Source organism: Tympanuchus pallidicinctus, unplaced genomic scaffold (assembly GCF_026119805.1).
Source record: "Tympanuchus pallidicinctus isolate F22 unplaced genomic scaffold, pur_lepc_1.0 scaffold16, whole genome shotgun sequence".
In the NCBI taxonomy this organism is placed as follows: domain Eukaryota; kingdom Metazoa; phylum Chordata; class Aves; order Galliformes; family Phasianidae; genus Tympanuchus; species Tympanuchus pallidicinctus.
Window position 1 is genome coordinate 33,242,844 of NW_026294679.1, and position 22,236 is coordinate 33,265,079.

General features: G+C 40.1%; 1 protein-coding gene across 5 annotated transcripts in view; it reads left to right on the top strand.

Moving 5' to 3' along the window:
- Window positions 1-22,236, top strand: part of PCDH15 (protocadherin related 15) — a 669,788-nt gene that overhangs the window by 468,294 nt on the left and 179,258 nt on the right. For all 5 annotated transcript variants that reach the window (XM_052677550.1, XM_052677554.1, XM_052677555.1 and 2 more), the window contains 2 exons: window positions 9,393-9,501; window positions 15,055-15,167. In XM_052677550.1, coding sequence (XP_052533510.1) covers window positions 9,393-9,501; window positions 15,055-15,167 — 222 coding nt within the window. The remainder of the gene's footprint in view (window positions 1-9,392; window positions 9,502-15,054; window positions 15,168-22,236) is intronic.

The following is a 22,236-nucleotide window of genomic DNA, read 5'->3' on the forward strand; positions in this document are numbered from 1 at the left end:
AAACTCAGCTGAAAGTAGCAAGTGTTGGCACAGTTTAAAACTCTATTTTTTCCCCATCTGAGATGAACGTGCTTAACAGAAGACAAAATGGGGATGATGTTTCATAGACTTTCTTGTTGTAATAAATCTAAGAAACTTACGTTACGTTAGTGTCGTGCTGATCTTTATCTTTTATTTTTGGTGAGTCTTTGTAGGTTTGGCTTGGATTTTGTAACTTGTTTTCCTGTGGCTCTTCTGTGCCTCGTTCTGAACCCTGAGCAGAAATAATGGCCAACAAAACAGTCTTTGTGGTTTGTATAAAAAAAAAAAAATACATGGGATGTCAGAAGGAAACGTTTATTGTTCTGTAACTGCAGTCATCACATTGTAACAAGCACAACTTCCAAATTCAATTCTTACTTCTGCCTGAATTGCATGGGAGATTATATGTGCACACTGAGTCATGAGGCCCACTGCATAATGCATTTCGTTTAGTCTCCAGCACAGGTTCTCTGTTGGAGACATTTCTTATAAAGAGTGTCAGGCACAGAAAAAGCAATTTAGTAAGCACTGTGATCAGATCCTGATGCAATTCTTTTTTGGGCCCGCTGTTTCTGGAAGACATCATTGATAAAAATAGTCTCTATTTTCCTCCTTGTTCTGATTCATTATGTTATCTTACTGTTGCTTCAAAATATATTTCCCCCTTTAAGGTGGCTTGTTTTTTTAACAATAAATGAAAGGAATTGTGTTTTTTTGACAGCGTACTTTAACAACTTGATCTATCTGGATATTGGAATTCTACATTTTTCATTTTAGTAATCTGCATAAATGCTGGACGCAACAGAAAGCCGAGAACACAGCTACCATCCTTCACGTGAACAGTCAAGGAAGCTGCTAAAAGCTACCTGACAATTGCAGTGCTTAATTGAGAAAGCAGTTTACTGTTAATGGCCTATCTCATGTCTTACTTATTCCCATCAGTCAATAAGGCACCTTTTGTACCTCCAAGGGAAGACCTGAGAGAGTTCAGGCACGTCAGCTGCATAACTTATCCCCCGCTGCTTTTAGCCCATGGCATCTAGGAATGGAGATTAACTTCTTATAAGTAAACAGAACTTTTGTATTTATTTTTAAGTGATCATATCTGCAGGTTGACCTTCATCGTTGTTGCTTGCTGCTTATACATATGTTTGAAGGGGACAGTTTAAAAGATGATACTTTTATATGATTTATATTTATATTTTATATTTATATTTTATATGATTTATATTTATATATGATATATTTCATAATACTCGTATACTATAAAGATTCCTCAGGGCAGACTGGATTAACACAGTACCCATTCTGCTTGTGTTATTGCACAGTGTTCTTTCACCAAGGTGCTGCACACCAAAGTAGGAATTGCAGGAATGCTGTTCAGATTTGATTTTCATCACAAGTGTGGACTTTCCATATAGTATGTTTGGACTCTGCAACATTGTGTAATAAGAACTGCTTCCAGTTTAAGGAGTTTCAGGCAAGCAGCATGCCTGGGGAGCGGACTGCACATCTCAAGGGGAGGAACTTGGGTTTTAAAGGAGTTATTTTCCTCATATGGCTGCCTCCTTTCTTGGGGAACGGTTTTCCAGAGCGAACTGTTTTGTGTCTGATACAGTAACTGAATTATTACTGTATTTTTACAGGTTGATTCTTAGAATATCAGCTAAATGCCATTTTTGCAGTGTACCTCTTAAAATGGGAAATCTTCATTGGAAAAGTGATATTTCCCACAGGTAGTCCAAAAGTTTACTGTTCTGAACTGTGTTAGAGGGGATAAGGAAAGCACATTCACCCTGCGTTGTTGTGTTTGTCCTGTGTCTGACCTTAAGAGGCAATAAGAGAGGGGGAAGGATGAGACCCTGCAAGTACAGGCTTTGATGTGACATGATCAATCTGACTAATGAGGCATTTTTGGTAGTATCTCAGCTGAATATGCTTTTTCAATCTTATTTTTTCATTTACATCGCTTGTGGTTGGATAGCTCCACAAAGTGTTTTCTTTTAATGGCACAAGAGTACTTGCCATCAAATTTATGTGTATTCACTGTCACAGCCCTCCTTGTATTGGCAGAGCATCCAAAGGAGCAGCAAGAAACAATGCTGGAATGGTTTTGTGATTCTTCCTGCTGTTTTAGTACTGTTTGTTGGCAGTACTGTATGCACTTCTGCACAGCATGGAAATCGCTTTGCTAATTTCTGATTCACAGCTTGTTCTCTAGCCTCACGTGTTCTTCAGCAAAGCACATGGAGAACCAGTGTAACTAATAATTCATTAGCTCATCAGCAACTTTGCTGGTTTAATGCTGTAGGGGTCGCTTTGAAGGAGTCATGGGTTTCAGCACAGGGTGATACATGTTGCTTTACGAATATTTTGTAGCTGACAAAAAGCTTCTCACTCTCTTCTGCATGGGGATCTTGCTGGTTCAGTTAGTTCGGCAGCCATGCTGTGCATGTGATGCATGCTGAAGGCCCCAGGCTTCACTGGGAGTGCACTGGATACAGATACAGCTCCCTAACAGGCCTGTGGTACAGGACTTTCCAGGGCTTAGAGTGACAGCATGAGCTGTCATGTGCTAGCTAATTGTGCTGATACTGATGACCTGTTCTGATAAAACACAGGCATCTCTGTTGCTTTACACAGAGAGAGGAACTCCAGGAAAAAAAAAAAAAAAAAAAAAAGTGATGGCTAAATGTGATATATTGTTTTATTTTGGAATATTTCAGGTTGCCAGTGAAACTTGCCACTGTGAAATATTGTGCTTCCTAGAATTTCAGAATACACATATGAGGAAATAAGAGCTACATCTCTTAATGCATACAGTTCAGGCATTGCAAAGCATTCTGTGTATCTTCTCTAGCTTTGTCCAAGCAATAGAGACTTTAAATTGTCAAATTTAAGAAATAGGCTGCATGTACCAGTTCATCCAATTCCTTTTTAACATTTTGTCCAACAACGGAAGGGCAGGGTGTCCTGTTATGACTTCTCTTGAAAGCCTATGAGCCACATAGTTGGTGCAGAATTCAGTTCCTGGTTTCCTTGGCTAAAAATACTATTGAGGATTATCTCAATTCATCTCATAACTTGGGGAAAGAGAGGGTGTGTACTCAAGTAAGTACGTCCCCAGATTCATTGTTTGCAGTTGGCCTGCACTTGGTGCTAGCAGTCATTGAAAACACTGGTGCTCATTGCAGGTGTCAATGCATGCCACTTGACACAAGGCTAGCACAGTGCTTGTTTGGAAATGCATGGAAAAAGGTGATTTTTTAGTCATCTGTCACAACTGAGTGTCACTATCTATGCTATCAGTCTTCAGAGCTGGAAGCGATCCCTGTAGCAATGCTGTCATTTGAACTGATACTGATCCAAATACTTATTCACTGTTATAGTTTTTCCTAAAGTCTTCTAACTTCCCCCCTGATATTCGTGAATATTATGACGTGCAATATTGGAATTTAGTAGGTATGCTCTTTTCTCAATTGAATGTGTGTTCTTGTCAGGTAAAATGCACAGGGAGAAGTTTCAGATGGGAGTTGGAATGTCTGTGATGCCCAGATTGAGACTGAGTCATGGGCTGGTCCTCACCTGCCTTTGCTGTGGGTGGGCTGGTAAAGTCAATCATGTAAAGAGTTGATTAACTAATAAGCTACTTGCTTAAAGCCAGTGGCATCTGAATTTGTTACAGTTAGCTGTTTGGTTTCGTGGATTTCATAGCACACAAAAGAAGCATTGCCTTGAGCAGAACTGGCAGTCTTAATTCAGCGTGGCATCATATGCGATACAGTGTGGGTCGCTTCATTGGGTATCCTCAACTGTTGTGTGGTCTTGCAGTAAGGATCTGGTACTTTGTGAGTCTAACAGGTAGTTATTTAGTAACAGAAAGTAGTGAGAGCAGTGTCAGGTACAAGCAGAAATGAGCTATTGATCTGAGGGGGTTTAGGTCACTTCAGAGCTGCTGTTTAGTAGTACATGAAGTCACTGTGTTGTGGGAGGTGTCTGAGCGAGGATATAGGTACACAGTTCAAGTGCTTTTGCCTCTTATAGAATTGCTCAGGTTTTACTTCCTCAAGCAGCCCGTTTTCTCTTCTTTTTAATTAGCTTCCACCACAGAGCTCTCCTTTGAGGCAGAGTATGACAGTGATGTCTTTGCTGTGTGTCTTTTTGAAGGGTGATGGGATCTGACTTGCACTGATGGCTGTCACAGCCCTCGCTGTCATATCTGCGCTGAGTTGTGCTCTCTCTGCAGAGCTGTAGTCAGGAGCCACCTCCTGTGTGTCTGCAGATTGCCTTTTCTCTTCAAGGGCTGAGCAATGGCCAGACCTTTTCTCTGACTGTGACATCCTGGGAAGCAGGGCTGGGCTTTAGCAGGGCTCCCTGAGCTCCAGTAGGTTGGCTACCCAGTGGCACCACACAAGTGGGACCTGGGAGATGCTGCAAGCACCCATTGAAGACTTTTCCATTTTCAAGCGCTCCCATAAGCAAGAAATACCATAGTGACTGTAGTCTGTTGAGCAAAGCATGTTTTGACTTCAAATTTTTCAAGTAATTGTAATCAAGTTTATGTACAACTTCTGGAAAGATCTTTAAAGTGCTTTTACAAATTCATTAACATACTTAATTTTGTTGTCGTGGGTGCAGTTTTGTATTCATAGTTCTAATTCAAGTTTAAGTGAAAAAGATACTTGCATTGTTCACTGATTATCAAAATAATATGAAAATACCTTTAGTTTTGCTTCAAGGCACATCAATCTACTTCATTCAAAATGCCTTCAAATTATCCCCAAGTGTTGGAACTGATTGTGATTGATATTGTTGCATAGTAACTTCTACTCTGTGAGCATCCCATTCAGAGAGTGTGCAGTACTTAGAAAAAACCAAATTGCATGTTGCATGGAAGAAAAAGGTGATGGATTTCATCTTTCATTCTTTGTTTTCTTATATACGACTTGGTTCTATTCTATTGATTGCTTTGGTTTGGAATAGTTAGTGTAGTGGCAGCAGTTCAAGCAAAATCTGCTATATTTCAAATCTGTTTTTTTTCTAAATGCTAATCTCCAACTTCTTGAAGTGGAAAGTAAAGCAAAGCCAATGTCCTTGCTCTCTTTGAGTTTCATATCCACTAAGCATTGCTGCAGCCTAGTTTCAGGGGTCAGGTGGAGCTGACAGCTTGTTGTTAGCGAGGTTAGATAGCTTCTCCAGCCAAACACTTCTGCGTGACCTGCAGTATTGTAATTGTGGCTTTAAAACTCAGCCTGTCTTAGTGAATGAGATTAGTTTTGTTGCAGAAATGTCTCTGCCCATAATCTAGATTTGTCTGTGGGTGCTTCAGCTGATTTGTACTTTTAAAATAACTTTTTTTTTTTTGTCTTGAACAATTATGCCTGATCTTGTCTCTCAGCCTGTAACTTCTATGGAGTCCGAAACCATTTTAAAAATTCAAACATATGTCAAATAGATCATCTTTTCTCTTTCTTTATGCCTATTTTGAGCCAGTCTTTCTCATTACTCTTTTAAGAGTTTAATTTTTTAAAGAGTCAAAAGTGGAAACAAAAGACCTCTTTTTGCTAGTTGAGAACTGCAGAAAAAGCCGTAACTCATGGGTGTCCAATCTTTTAGCTTGCCTAGACCTCACTGAGTGAAAAGGAATAGTTTTAGGTCACATATATTTAGGTCATTCCAAAAGTAATGCCTCCCATTTATGTTCATGGAATCTGTGACAGATATTAAGAGCACAGTAATTCTGTTTGATACAGCATATTGTCAGCTACAGAGCATAGCCTTTTTTTTTTTGTTTTGTTTTGTTTTGTTTTTTAAACAAATTCACCACTGTTAGCTGCGCATTTTCACCAACACTGAAGAAAAGCCTGCATGCTGCGGTGACCCACAGTCTGTCACTAGTGCTGGAGTGCACCACCGCCTTACTTTCAACAAGCATTGATGAATGTCTGTGGGCGTCATTTTTTCTGCATGGAGGAATTCAGTGGCACACCTTTGCATCATCTGCTCTTCCATGTCAGACACCATTCTGTCAGACCGCCCCTCTGCTGCCAGCTATCCCACGGCAACAAAATGTGGTGGGATATTGGTGGGATGGTTCAGCCCCTACTGTCGTATGACCCACATCCACCTCTGACATCGTGGGCCAACACAGTAAAACAGGAGGCACTACTTTTGGATCAACCATCATAAAACATATCAAATAGTTAATGTATGTAAGTAACACAGCTTACTCAAACTTTTAATATTTTTATTAAAACGTTTAAAAATGAGCAGCAATAACATAGAGCTGGTGGGATATTTGACCTTGTTATTGTGGAACTAATGCGTCAATTCTGGTTCGATAAAAGTGATTTCAATTCTTAGTGAGTTCTCGAGAGATTTTTGATGTAAGTTTGCTGTTCCTGTGCTTCATCCTTGCAATAACTGTTCACAAATGTGTGTACCACCAAAAGAAATGATGTGAATAGGGTGTGACTGTGAAGTGAGAGATATTTCTTCCTGGTAAGAAAGGTCTTATAAAAGCCTAAAGAGACAAAAAAGGTAAAGAGACATTATCAGAATTTTGAATTGAATATCTGATTGCAACTCTACACATTCTGCTTGAAAATTTGCAGATAATCACAAAATTGCAGAATCATCAACGTTGGAGAAGATCTCTAAGATTACTTGTTTCAACTATCCACCTACCACCAGTATTTCAGCTCCCAAACCATATCCCTTAGTATTACATCTAAGTGTTCCTTTGAACACCTCACCACCTTTGAACACCAGTGACTCAACCACTTCCCTGGGCAGCCCATTCCAGTGCCTGACCACTCTTTCGGAGAAGAAATTTTTCCTAATATCCAATTTGAACCTCCCCTGGTGCAACTTGAGGCCGTTCCCATTTAGTTCTGTTGTTAGTTATGTGGGAGAAGAAGCTGACCCCACCTTGCCACAGCCTCCTTTCAGGGAGCTGTAGAGAGCACTGAATTTTCTCCTGAGCCTGCTCTTCTCCAGACTAAACAATACCAGTTACCTCAGCCACTCCTCACAGGACTTGTGCTCCAGACCCCTCACCAGTTGCTTTATTATAGAATCATAGAATGGTTTGTGTTGGAAGGGACCTCAAGGATGTCCTTCTCTGGGAATGCTCCAAGGCCTCAAAGTCTGTCTTGTAGTGAGGGACCAACAACTGAACACTGCACTGAAGGTGCAGCCTCACTAGAGCTTTATACAGGAAGACAACCATCTTCCTGCTCCTGCTGTCTGCACTATGTCTGATAAAACCAGGATGCCATTGGTCTTCTTGGCCACATGGGCACACTGCTGAACATCAACCAAGCACCCCAGGTCCATTTCTTCTACTCAGTCTTCCAGCCACTCTGCCCCAAGCCTTCAGTGTTGCCTAAGGTTGTTGTGACCAAAATGCAGGACCCAGCGCTTGGTCTTGTTGAACTTCATCCCATAGACCTCAGCCCAGTTATCTAGCCTGTCTAGATCCCTCTGAAGGATCTTCCTAGCTATAGGCAGATTGACACTTCCTCCCAACTTGGTTTCATCTGCAAACTTACTGAGAGTGCACTCAATCCCCTCATCCGGGTAATTGATAAAGGTATTAAACAAGATGGGCTCCATTGTGGACCCCTGGAGAGCCCTCTTGTGTCTGGTTGCCAGCTGCATTGAACTCCATTCACTGCCAGTCTCTGGGCCTGGCCCTCCAGCCAGTTCTTTACCCACCAAACAGCATACCTGTCCAAGCCTACTTAACAAGATTTTTAACTCATTTTTTTCTGACAACTGCTCACCAGACAGCTCTCAAATGTTTGAGGTTTGCAGAAGGGGACTAGGGAAGCAACATTCCTGTTACTGTAAGTGAAAATCAGGTCCATGACCACCAAGGAACCTGAACATCCACAAGTCTGTGAGTCCCACTGAGATGCATCCCAGAGTCCTGAAGGAATTAGTCATGGCAGTCAGGTGAAGTCCCTGCTGACTTGAAAAATGGCAACATTATGCCCATTTTTGAGAAGGGTAAAAAAGGTGATCCTGAGAACTACCATCCTGTCAGTCTCATCTCTGTGCTGGGAAAGAGCATGGAACAGATGGTCCTGGAAGCTATGCTAAGGCACACTGAAGAGTGGGAAGTGATACAGGTGAACCAGCATGGCTTCATCAACAGCAAATCCTGTCTGATCAACCTGGTGGCCTTTGATGTTGTCAGTAAATCCAGTGGACAAGAGAAGAGCCACTGATATAATCTCCAGATTGGAAAGATAGGGATCTGATGAGTGGACTTTTCAGTGGATGAGGAGCTGCCTACAGGATTGAGTTCAGAGTGGTGGTCAGAGGTTCCATGTTTGGATGGACATCAGTGACAAGCAGTGTCCCCCAGGGGAAAAGCATGTGTTCGTATTTTTCTGCTGTTGACAGGATTGTGTTTAGCCAGTGTATCAAAATGTGTACAGTTGTGCAAATTTGCCGTAACTGCAGTTGGCACTGCACTGTTCCCTCTTCATGCTGTGGTTTCAACCAGACAACATTAACAGCACACTAACGTTTGGTTGTTGCTGAGCCATCCTGGGCCATTCAGTGGGTGGAAGTCATGATGCCATGATGACTTGGGACAGGGAGTGGGCTGCATATGGGCAGGGCTGGGCCACATGCAGGGTGCAGGTTGGATGTGCCTGACATACGTGGAAAGGCAGAAGCGAGGAGGTCTTAGCACTGTGCCGGTAGACAAATGCCTTGAGCCCAGAGGTGAGAGCTGTGCAGTGCTGCTGAGTTTGGTGGATCAAAAGATGGAAATACAAATATTGAACAAGATGAATAAGGATAGGAAAGTCTGGTTTTCTTGCTTTCTGTTTCCATGTTCAGCATGTGCGACCATTCCACTTATCCATAATGTTGGCATTTATTGCAATGTGAGTTACTGCAGTGTTCTGCCAAACTTTTTAAATGTGTCCGTCCTTGCAATATCCGCACTTTGACTTGAATTTATATTCTACTGTATATTCTTACAACAAATTAGATTTTCGTTTCCTTTTTTTAAATCATTTGTTGTATTTCGCTGCTGTGGTGATGTCTGAGATACCTGATTTGAGGGACTGTCTGTGGCAGTGTAGTGAAGCATTTGCTTGAACTTTTATGACTTAAAGCCTTTCTCTGAAAATGTCTTCATAGTACAAAATGTATCAAAATATAGAAGATCACTGTCTACTTAATTTTTATTTCACTAGGACCTGTGCTGTAAGTATTCTCTTAAATATGAGTACTTTTTCTCCTACAGTTTCAGCAAATATCAATTCCAGTGGGATGTTTTTGCACTAAAGCTAAAGACCTACCTATTGGCTTTCTAATTTGTTTGAAATCTGTCTGATTTTTCATTTCAGGCACATGTGAACCCTATCAGTGTCACTCCACCCATACAAGCCATAGATCAAGACCGAAACATCCAGCCTCCTTCTGATCGACCGGGCATCCTCTATTCCATCCTAGTTGGTTGGTGTCTGCTACTCTTGCTATCACTCATAATCACTTTATTGTGACCAGAGAACAATTGGCTGGGAGTGTGGAAGCCTAATAAAAGTTCATTTTGTGGTTAGTGGGATGTTTGAAATCATTGCTCTACTTGTTTAAATTTAATTGCTATTTAGCAACTTATTCAAATGGCTACATTACTTATTATTATTTATTCAGATTAGATTCATAATTGTCTGTTTTAGCTGACAGGGCAACACAGCAGGCAAAAGGAGAAAGACTTGTTTGTGCTCACAGCTATTCTTCCATGCATATTTTTCATTCACAGGTGCAGAGGTGCAGTAAGAGATGCTAGAGAAAGACAATAAGAGCAGGTCTCTCCCAAAAGTCTTCTAACACAGAGCAGCTTAAAGGATCTTACTGCATCCAACATTAGCTTTGCTGCCTGTGTGGTTATAGAAAGAGTTCAGAGATAGATACTTCACTGGAGGATGTTTGGCATTCTGCTGTTTATTTTTCTCTTGCTATTTTCTTCTGTTCAGAATTTGTTTCCAGTCCTTTAGCTTGTATGATTTGCTAATAGAGAGACCTAAGGCAGTGGTTTACAGTTCCACTCCTCCACCTGCCCCATTCTTTGCACAGCAGAGAACAGTAGTATTTTTGGTACCCTGCAACCAGCATGGGAATTGGGAAATGGTTTGGTTTGTATAAAAGTGTTTTTTCCTGTTTGCTGCTTTAAACCGCAGCTACGTGGATTTCTTGCTATGGAAGTATATGTTTTAATGAGGATATTGCATAGTTTTTCCTTGTCAATAATAAAAAAAACAACAACAAAACAGTTTTTATGTACTAGAATTCTGTTGTGAAAGAGAGAAAAAGTAAGTTTGATGATTTGATGTGTCTGACATTTTCAGATCTTTAGAGAGAACAAAAGCATGGCTGCCATACCAAGATAGAGCTGGCCAGTGCCTAGGGTCATAGGAAGTTGTTAATGTTTAAGTCCACCATGACTATGAATAGCAACACATTTCTAGGTAGTTTTGATATGTTGGACTTTTTTCCTCCAAAATGAACAGCTGCCTATGGATCCCCCGTGTTTTCCTTCTCAGCACTGATCCCAAGGTTCCTGTTGCTTCAAGCTGGCAATAGTCCCTGGCTCCTAGACTCTGGGGATGATCCACAGTGGAAAGATTCCCACTCACACCACCTCCTTTTCTTACTGGCTCCCAAAGTCCTAAATCCTGTAGCCCTGCACAGGATTTTCAGATTGTAGGAGATCCCTGGGTAATTTGGTTGCACATCTCAGCGCTAGGTCATGCGGCCGCTTGGGACCATTTTTTCCAAACTTGCAGCTGCACTGCAGTGAGCATGCAGGTCCCAAAGTCTGTGCGTTAGTGCAGGAGCATGATCATCCTGCTGTCAACAAGCTGATCTTGAGGCTTTTTCAGTGCTCTACTCCCAGCACAAAGAGGCAAGAGAGATACCAAATCAGCCTTAACACAGCAGACTTCAGGTTTTGTGAACCCATTAAAGCAACTCATTTCCTTCAGGCTGTAACTGGATTCAAGTCTAGAAGTCCAAGGACCACTTCAACTATTCCTTTTTCAGCAAATTTATTCTGTGAGGAAATTTGTAAATATTTGCAGAGTAAATGCATAAGGTACTTTCATACTTGAATTTTTTCTTAGTTTATTTGTAAGTTTAACTTTTGACAATTATGCTCAAGGGCAGCATTTAGTCCATTTGTTTAAAGTTCTAAAAGTAACTTGCAAAGTTCTTCAGCATTTAATTTTAAAAATTGTGTTTCACTAAACTGTGGTGTTTTTAATGTTTGAATAATTGTTTTGACATGAGAGAAACAATGCAGAAGGATGAATTATAGAAGTTTCTTTTTTTATTATTTTGCTTATTCATTTGAAGTGCTGTCACTTACTTTATTTTCCCCTTTTTGAGCCATGGTCTTCAGAAGTATTTCTTTTTAGATTTCAAGTCCATCTTCATCTTTGTAAGTATGTAGTGCTATTTATATAGTAGACCTTGCTGCAGAAAATTTTAAGTAGTTTCTCAAGAAATGGGCCTTGCAGATATTTCTTCTTATATGGATTTTCCCTTGCTTTAGATCTAAATGTAGTTCTTCTTTAATATATATATATATATTTAAACATTTAGAGGTCTGAGCTGTGCACACAGAAGGAGAAAATAAGCTACTTACTGAATATGAGATTAATTTGGAATTCTGTTTGATTCTTCTCTGTTCTAATTTGGTGGTTCTTTTCTTCTACTTTCTTTCTCCTGTACTTCAGTACAAGTCAAGTCTCAGTGTTTTCTTTAGGCACTACATGTAATATTTGAAGTCTGTGCATCTTGCTCAGTATCTTAAGGATATGCTGTCAGGAAGCCTTTCTATTAACAAAACCCTGCATCCCTGCAGTGAGAGCTCACTTCCACATGATGTGGCCTTCTAGCTTTGTCCTTAAGTGCTGATAAAAATCTCTGTCTGTCATGCTTTCAAGATAACTGGCCTTTCAAGCGTTCAGGTACATGCTTCAGTGTTGCTTGCAACAAATGCAGAGGTTGCAAGTGAACCTCTCCAGTTTGGAGAACAGCAGGTTCCCCAGCAATCCACTGAAAAGGAATTAAAAGACTTTCTCAATGAGATAAATGCTGTGGAAGTCTTGTTACATTGATGTGAGCATAACACCACTGAAGACAACAGCAGCTTGAGGGTAAAGCACTTAAGAAATGAAGAAACAGCCCAATGCCATTATTTTCTGCTTGCTTTTTCATTCTAACCTGAGTGCAGTCCTCTCAGAGGATGTATCATGATGTCTGAATGTACTTGTTCAGGTAGTTAGGAGCTGATACTGATGAAACGATAGAAAAACAGGTCTTCAATATTCTTAAAGGATCACTCTAAGATAGAGAACTAGTTCCAACCAAGTGCTACTGGGATTTTGTCTTCTGTTTAAAGTATTGCCTAATGGACATGATGAAAGAAGTATTTCAGATGAGAGAACTGAACTGGAACCGTAATGCAGTAGTTCACCTCTTAAGCTTGATCTCTTGGAAACCTAATGTTTGCATTTTTGTTTTTCATGCATAATTTTTGACACTCATTGACTGAATTTTAATTTACTAGTCAGTGCAGTCAACCACCATTTTTGCCTGGCATACAAGTTCCTTCCCTTTGACTGTATTGTGAAGTAAAAGCATGGTAGGACTTAGCCCATCCTCTCATTTACACTCATCTGCAATTTAGCCTCATTTTTTCATTAGTGTGAACTGAATCACAACCCTGTGCTACTCTTATTTTGTACAGCTTAACCCTGTTTGAAAGCCTACCCAATATTTTTAAGTTTTTCTTTTCTCTGGTCTGTTCCTTGAGAAATACTAACTTTTCTTGAAATAATAAGTTCCTAATTTTCACTGTGGAAATGTCTCTGTGATTTCTTCCACCAGCTTCAGATTATTAACTGTTCTAGTTTCTGTTTTCAAATATCAAGAGCTGAAAAATACAGCAGTATTTCCAGTGATTTCTCTCTGCATTTGCCTGTCAGGCAGCAAACTGCACAGTGAAACCTTCATCCAGTTCCAAGAACATCAGACCTACAAGCACTCTTCACATGGTGGCCATTCCCCTGTCCTGCATGATCATTTACTTGTATCTGTAGTAGGCAGTTCCTCCTTTCTGGAAACAGATCAAGCAACAACATGGGCTAAGGTTTGCTCTGCTCTGTCAGGGTGCAGATATTCTTGTGTGTTTTCTTGGAAAACTTCCTTTCAAACCTTAAGGCTTTCTGTTCTTTGGAGTCTTCCTGTGCTAGGCAGCAATTGAGCAGGCATCATTGGTTAGGATTTAGATATTCCAGCTGTATTATGCTTGAATCTGTTATTTTCTGATCATCCTCCTTGCTCTCTTTTTCTCCTTTAAGTGTTGTGGGTTTTTTTCTCCTAGATTATTTCCTGTTATCCTTTTACAATATTAGCTTCACTTTCTGTACTGTACATCATTTAGTGTTTCTTAAAGTCATCTCCATCCTCCCTTGTTTATTGGTTGTCTTTTTAGGAAACTTACTTTCTTCTTTCTTAGTGGCTTTTTGGATTTACTCCTTCATTCTTCAATTTTCAGCATCAGTATCAACTCATATGAAATGCAGCCTCCTAAGGTTACGGTAATTTGTTATCTGTGTCCCATGTTCCTAAAAAATCTGTTTTGTTAATTAGGAGTTGAAATTGAAAGGAGTGTAAAAAAGGACCTGGACCTAGAAACCCTGCACTTACATTGGTGGTGTTAAAGAAAAATTATCTGCCCAGAGAGCTTGTGGATGCCTCATCCCTGGAGGTGTTCCAGGCCAGGCCTGGTCTAGGATTAAATGTGGAGGTGGTGGCCCTATTGTTGTTCCTGCTACTACTCTCCAGTCTGGTATTGATATATACACAGAATTCACTGAATATTTGTGGGACGTGTGTGCCTGTGTATATATACAGTTCTATGAGATATGTGTGTAGGATTCTGTGATGTCTCCCTATATGTGATTCTATGATAAATATACCCACACACGATAAAGCAAATGGATATCATATCATGATGTGCAAATTAAATTATTGCCCATGAATCTGGGCAGTAATCTGTCTCCTGGGAAAGCTACAGTCTTTCTAAAAGCAGTTTCTAATCATTCTACTTCAAAAGTGAACAATAACAGCATCATTTATCATTGAAGTGGTCTTTTTCATGTTGAATGTTACAGCCTGTTACACAGTGCTGTGGGTATGGTGTGACAGTATTTGTCTTGCTCTTGGGGCTGCTTTAAGATACAGTGACCCGTGAGCTTAGGGGACTTACTGAGACATCTGCACTACACTGTGGCTTTTGGAACCCAAATGAAATGGGACATTGCACATGACTACGGTAGGTGGCTGAAGTTTGCCGATAGACAAGCAAGAACAGAACAGACCTTAATCTTTTAGGAAAAATGTGCTATAGGCTTTACTATCAGGTAGTCAAGAGACTGTTGCTGAACCATGTCTGACTTCATCCACCTCTGGCAATTAATACTCCATGGTTGCTAAATTTTGCTGTGTTTTCTTTGAGAAACTTGTGACTGAAATCATCATCTCATCTGTCCTCAAATAGTTGAATGGCTGTCTTGGGCTTAGTGGTAACATCCATCATGTTTAGCAAAGGTGGGTTTGAGGAGTGTGGCAGATGGAAGATTTGCAGTGCAGAATCATTTCTCTGTATGTTCCTCTTCAGCTGACTGCATGTGTACATATCTCCTGGAGCCTTAGTAGCAGAAGCGTCATTGACTGAGGGTGTAGTTGTGGTCCTGCTGTTATTAACTGCTGGGGCATTCACAGTTGGCAAGAACCTTCACAACTACAGGGAGTAAAGAAATGGCGATACGATTAAAGGCATACTGCTTGTAGGACTGTAAAACCACATGTACAAATTATGAGGTGTTTTACTCCTATAAAACAAGATTGGATTTTGTTTCTTTGATGACTAATGAGTAAGATATATTGTTTAACTGTATCTTTCAGATTTGCTCAAGTCCCCGTGTTGTTTTTTGGCAGGTACTCCCGAGGATTATCCACACTATTTCCATATGAACCTCACAACAGCTGAACTCACTCTCCTGAAGCCAATAAACAGGGATTTGCACCAGAAGTTTGACTTGGTTATTAAGGTAATTTTGACTACATTTTTAGTTCCATATGCTTTTGAGAACTGCCTAGTGACAAAAACGGAAGTGAGAAAATGGAAGAGGGTCCTGCTTTTCTTTCTTGGATTTTTTAAAAATTATCGTCAGTGGACACCATCACAGAGGAGAAGGCTATGAGGCATTTTTGAAAAGAGATTGAGTTATGTTAGATTTGTTGCATTTAATGTTATGTTGATGCCATACGAGCCAAGTAAGTACCACTTGTATGTTGCTTCTTTATTAAATCAGTAATCTTGAGAATGCATTCATTTTATATTTCATGTATTCTCCAGTTCACATCCCATGCTAGAGAATCTCATAGATACAGATAATTGTCTCTGTACTGAACATAGGAGTACCTCCATATGTTGATGGGATGTGAGAAGTTGGGCTCCTCTCTTTTTTGTATATACCACTCTCCTAGTTTTTATAGTCTGATTCAGTGACAGTGCAGCTCTTGACTGACCCAAATGAAAGCAGTGTGAAGAGTGTGTCCTTACAGAACAACTCAGAACAAATCTTCGTCTGGTTACTGCAAGTTTTGGAAGTGTAGAATAATTTCAGTATTAGATGCTTTCTTTGCTAATTTGACAAGAGAAAAAGAATCGGGGTGATGATATTAATATTTAATTGCTAAACTTGTTAAATGCAGAATTAATTTCTGTTAAAGCAAAGATACAAAGTTTTCTGCTGGGACTCTAAAAATCAGTTCAGTAAAGATGTCTTCTAATTGCAGCAGAGCAGAGTTACGTTTGGTTCTTTCGGAGACAGTCTTGGATTATCCTTAAAGCTGTTGTCTAAGGATGCAGAAAATTGTGTAGGTTTTGCTGTGTTTGTTGGTAAAGAGGAGCAAATAAGAGAGTGAAGACTGCAGTATTGATTTATAAATACTCAAGCAAACCCCTGCTTTTTCATTGTATTTTATGTAGAACGAAGAGTGGAGTTTCCTGACTGCAATGTGGTACATCTGCATCTTGTAGGAATTGTTTCTTTCCTTGTCTCAGAGCATTTCTTAAGCACAAAAGAGCAGTTTTTCTGGGAAGATGATAATAAATTCTTTAATGTACTTCCTGTATATTCAGAGGAACATGTGATTATAGAGTGGCAGAAGAGAAGCAATAGAGGCATTTTGAATAACTTTTTAATTCTTGATTATTGCATTTGTGCATCCAAGCACAAAGCTTTGCGTATGCTTAGAGTGAAATAATTTGCAGTTTGAACCTTCTGTAATCCATTTTTGCCCTTACTTTCTGCTGCACAGTTCTACTGTCACTGCGATGGATGAGTAAGCGCAGGTGTAGAAGACTCAGTAAATATACACGAGTTAGGCTTCTCTTTAAGCATAGAATACACTGGTTTTGCACAACTTGCTAAATGTAATTCTTAAAATATTCCCTCTGATATCAGGAGATCAGTTGTGGTTTTTGTTGGGGCTTTTTTTGGCTTCCAAAATAAAAAGGAAAAAAAGCAAAAAGAAACAGGCAGTTGAGTCAATACATTGTAGAATACATGAGGCAAGATGGATAGGAAACTGGTGTGCTGATTTTTTTTTTTTTTAACATTAAAACTGGATGGCTGGTAAATGTTTAATTCTAAAATAGGGAGACAAGTGAGAAAGCTGGATTTCTTAATAAGAACGACTGGTTTTCATCCTTCTAGCTATCTCCAGGTGTTTTATAGTAAGGTAGAAAACTTTCTGGCTATTCCATGGAAATTCCTGTTGCTTCTGTTCCTTGCAGAGCAGTGGGGACTTTTTCTAAATATGCACTCTTTGTCTTTCCCATTTGCATTTCCATATGGCAACTGTAAGGCTGTCATAAGAAATAGGTGGATTTAGTGTTTTGAACCTGAAAGGGCTTTCCAGTGCCACTAATACTGCAACAAAAAGCATACTGTATGTGAGACCTCCTTAACTCCAAATGTGTAAGCCTGTGAATGCAGCCTTGCTTTAAGCATCTGCTGAGATCCTCAATAAAATAACAAACCAATTAAAAGTACATTTCCTCAGCATTGTCATTACAGCTGCTCTTTCTCCTGGAAGACAAAAAATTGTAACAGGAAGATATGTAATAAGTTTATTCCAAAGTAGAGTTAACCTCACTTCTGCTTTTAACTTTGCATTTGCTTTTAGAAGGGGATATATAGCTGCTTGGAAAGAATGATCATCTTTCTGGAAAGAATGATCATCTTTCTGGAAAGAACATGACCGTTGTGCTATAGAGGTGAAACTACATGCATGTTGTCACGAGCTTGGAAAAGCAGGAGTTGGGAGGGTTGACTTATGTTGTTGATTTTTACATGTGTACATCAGGGAACAAACAGGAAAACTAGCCAAGTTGATGTACTTTGTTCCTTTCCTATTTGAACATCAGTTATTTATCAATCAGACAAAAATCTAACCTGGCAGGATATTAAAATTGACTTGTGAAATGAGTGGGTGGCTGAAGACTAGGTGTGCTTACACAATTCATGAAATACTAATAAAAAGAAATGCTACACACAGAGGAATACTCACACCTGTATGAGGTCATATTTTGATACATGCATTCATGGTGAGCGGTCATTTATTCCTGGGGACTTGTATGGCTTTGGGAGCTGGATGAAGATAAGTGGTGAGATTACAAGGACTGCCAGATCACCATGAGTTTTCGGTGATTCACTGAAAACGTCATGACTACTTGCAGAGCAAAAAATAAACCGTGTACCATGGCCTAACTGCATCAGTGAACAAGGGAGTAGCCACTGATGTCATCTCTCTGAACTTCAGCAAGACCTTTGACACAGTGCTCCCACAACATCCTTCTGTTTGCATTGAAAAGATTTGGATTTGATGGGTGTCTTGTTTGCCAGACAAGGAGCTGGTTGCAAGATCATACCCAGAGAATTATAGCCCATTTTTTTTAAAGGGAAGTGGGGAGTAAGTTCCAAGCCTCAATTAACATTTGTAGCTTAACTTTTTAACAAAGCTTTTTCTGGGTTGTGAAGATTTTATTGTTCTTAGGGAACAGGCTCTTATGAAAAGGAATGGCTTCATGTCAGTCGCATGGGGGGTTTTTTTGTGCCTTCTCAACATAGTCAGTAGCAGAAGTACTCTTCTACACTGTGTTGCAGCTGTGCAGATTGTCTTCAAGAATATCTCTACCGAATGTTTTCCAAATCTTGCATACCTGCCTCAAAAATCCATTTTCCCCAGATTGCATTTCAGTCAGACTGTCATTAACCCCATTGCAGATAATGTCATAGAAACAATTCTGTAGTGAGATTGTGTTTGCTTGTTGTTTCGGCAGTAGCAGAAGGTCAGTGCAAGATGTCAGAGCTGAACAGACTTAGAAATTCCAACATTACAAGGAAATTGGCTTGGGTCCTATTCTGCAAGCGGTGATGTTGAACTTTGCAAGTTATATTTCTTCTGTGTGCTCGCCAGGCTTGAATCACTGAGTGGAGTGTGATTTCCAAGTTTTAGAAGGCTTTCTTTTCTGCCTGCCTGGTTGGCAGTGGCATTTGTATGGGCTGTAACTGGGGACAGGAAGTTTATATAAGGAAGTTGTACTTGCTTGGGGTATGCGTGTAGAGATGAGCCCCACTATCAGCCAGACCAAATTCCATCTTAATTGTGTGTGGAGGCTGTAGCAGGTCAATGCATTGTATGAGAAGGGCTGGGTGTTCGCCAGTGATCTCTAGTGGACGTGGGCACTATTAAGGCAGGGTGTGCATGTATGCCGTGTTTTGTTTAATGTACTCATTAAACAAAGATTTGTTTTCAGAGTGGAATTGAAAGCAGAGAGAGATGTTTAGAGGATGCTTCTCACTCTAGGAGGTACAGAGGGCAAGGCACTGAGCAGTTTCAAAGGCTAAGTCGCCGAGGACAACTCTGGGCTTAGAACCCTTCTTAAGAACATTGGGAATGATGTCTAAGGGTAAATAACAATGTTTATTGTGAATTTCAGCTACTACACAACATCAGAAATGTAAAGATTGGCAGGCATTTCTGGAGACTGACCATTTCAGCTCCCCTGCAATGTGAATGAGGCTCAATACTTGCCAGGCTGGAGATGCTCCAACCTCAGGGCAACCTGGCCCAATATTTGGGTCTCTTCTTGTGCTTAAGTGCAGGAATCTGTGTGTTAGTTTTTGCACAGAAGTGACCTCCAGATGCCTCACCAATGCTAAGCAGCATGCAGCCTGCTGGCAGCACTTCTCTTAATGCAGCATGGCTTTTCTGAGGGCGTGTTGTTCAGTTCACCCAGGGGGTCCCCCCTCTGTAAAGCTGTTTTCCAGCTGGCTGTCTATTAACAAGTACTTGAGGTGTTCCTCCCCATGTGCAGAACTTGGCATTTCCCTTTTTTTTTTTGATATGATGACATTCCCATCTGTTCCTTTCTTCAGCCTGCCAAGATACTTCTGTGGACTTCGTGTGAGAAGAACTAAACAGATGATAAAATGAGTGATAAAATTCTGCATAGCTAAAAATAGGGTGAAACAAGTCAGAAATGATCGTTATGCACAAAGTGATAGAATCCCCCCTGGCTTGGGAATGAGATATTGGCTCTGTAACTGATAACTGAAAGTGAAGGTTGGCTCGGTGATCTGTGGCTGTCAAGAAAAACCAAATTGGCTATTAGAAATTATTAGGAAAAAGGGAGAACAGAACAAGGGAGAATCACTGCAGTTATCTATAGGCCAAGGATGTGCGGACTGTCTTGACTGCAGCGTGCAGCTCTGGTCTCTGTCACTGAAAGGATAGGCCAGAATTAAAGGCGTTTCAAATTGGAGGGAAGGAACACGGTAGAAAGGCATGAAATATAATGTAATTCTGAGAGTGAACAGGATTCAGTAGCTCATTTCTGCGATGCAAGAGGGAAAAGTTGTCAAATGACACAAGCAGGTTGCAAGTTGAAAACAGAAGGAGGTTGTTCATCTGATGCAGTTTGTCTGCAGAGTGCTTTGACAGGCAGCGGTGCGGGGCTGAAGGTTGGCATGGGCTTAAAGGGAGCCCAGGCAGGTTTGTGGAAGAACAGCCCTCAGAGAAACTCAGAGAACTTCCTGTTTAGAAACAGGAGCTGCTTACATTTCTCTCTTGGCTTCTTTGGCTGCTGCTTGCAGCTGTGATGTTGCACTGCGTGGTTTATTGATTTGATCGAGTTTTGTTGTTCTTCTAATGTTCTTTTATTAAGAATTTGAAAAAACATCAGAAGAAAACACAGTGGTAGCAGACAGAGAGACAACAATCCCTTGAGCCTCACTAAAAAGTCCTGAACGGACATTTATTTATTTATTTATTTATTGCTTAAACATCTGATTGCAGTGTTTGGTAGTTTTTCTAATATCAGCCTCCAATTCTTCTCGTCCTATATTGATCTCTTGGCACCATTTATTTGCTGACTTTCAGTCATCACTTTGCTCAAAGTAGCTGTCGCTGTACCTCTCTTCCAGTGTATCCCTGAGTGTGTTTAAAAACCATTTGGATGTGGTGCTCAAGGATGTGATTTAGTGGAGGGTTGTTAGAGTTAGGTAGTAAGGTTAGGTTAAGGTGTGACTTGGTGATCTTTAAGGTCTTTTCCAACCTGGGCAATTCTGTCTTGAAAAATCTATCTTGAAAAATCTAATTTCCTGCACGTAAGAGGTTGTATTCTTATACTTCTTTGTTCTCCTGCATCATACAATGGTGGCAAATAGGAATTTTGGCAGAAAGCATAAAGCCTCCCATGTACTGTTTAATCAGTGTGATTGTAGCTTAATCATACACGACTATGAAGATTCAGCAGTCCGAACTACATGTGAGGGCTGCAACAGATGACAGCTTTAAAAACCAGAAGCAAAAAAACCTTCATAGTCTCTGTTATTGAAGAGGTCACTAGAAAGTAACCTGTATGTTAAAATGTTTGTCTTCGTAAATAGTGACTTCGGCTGTTTTCTCTCAAGTTCCTCTTCAGTGCAAAGCGGAATATAAAATATAGCCCACGTGACCACTAGGATCTTCCAAAAATGTGTTGCTCTTGTTCTGGAACTGCTTTGCTTTTGTCTCTCTCTTTGGAATGCAGCTGAAGATATTCTCTTCTGCCATTCTCACACAACATTAGAGATGTATCAGCTATAATGGGAAACAGGGTGATTGCTCTGCCTCAAAATAGATCCCGAGCTGAACAAATGAGAATGTTTTTGTGCTCTCAGCGACAGATTAGAAAAAGAATGGAAGAAATGGTTTTTCATTAAAGAGTTGGTCAGTGCACTTCCTGACAACGATGAAATCTACAGAGTCATTAGTTTGGCTGAACTGCTGTGCATCTCCTGTAGGTATTAAGTACAATAACTGTGTTTTAAATTGGCTTTTCAAAAGTTCATCTCTTACGTGAACTCAGTATTCAATTACTTCTGCTGACTTATTGCTGTAGCAGAAGTGTACCATGTCCAAGTAATCTGGAAATTTCTGTTCTCTTTGAGGTGGACTCTTTATGTCTTGTATGAAATACACTGACAAGAGTTGTGGAAATGAAAAGCTGAGTGCAGGGTTAGTTTTTTGTGAATAGCATAGAGGCAGGAAAATGCTTCTTAAGACCTTTCCATGACGCTAATATCATAATTGAGAAACCAGGCTTTCCCCAAAGTTAACACTTGCATACTGAAAATAGCCTTTTAGTAGCAGTTCAGCGTGGTAAGTGTGTTTGCTTGTATTCAGAGCATTTAATTGCAGACAAGACCAGTGACTGTGAGTTAAAATTGACCACAAATTCTACGTTGTTATGCACAGAGCAACAGAAATATTAAAATCCATAAATGGCAAACTCTGTAATGTGTTTCATTAGCAGAAATAGCTGCGCTTTCTCTCTGCTGTAAACAGGTTTTCTTTAATGGTTGCTGTTTCAAATTTCATCCATCTATCACTTACAATTTTGTAGTTGGCATTTTCTGGCATTTTTTTTTAAGTTCGGAGAGGAAGAAAGTTTTATTTACTGAAAAGATGGTCAGCTAGAAGTATTACTGTTCACTTAAAGCATTGCATTCTGTCATTGAAGCCTGTTACCCTTGACACGTGAAATAAAAATGTGTATTTTGG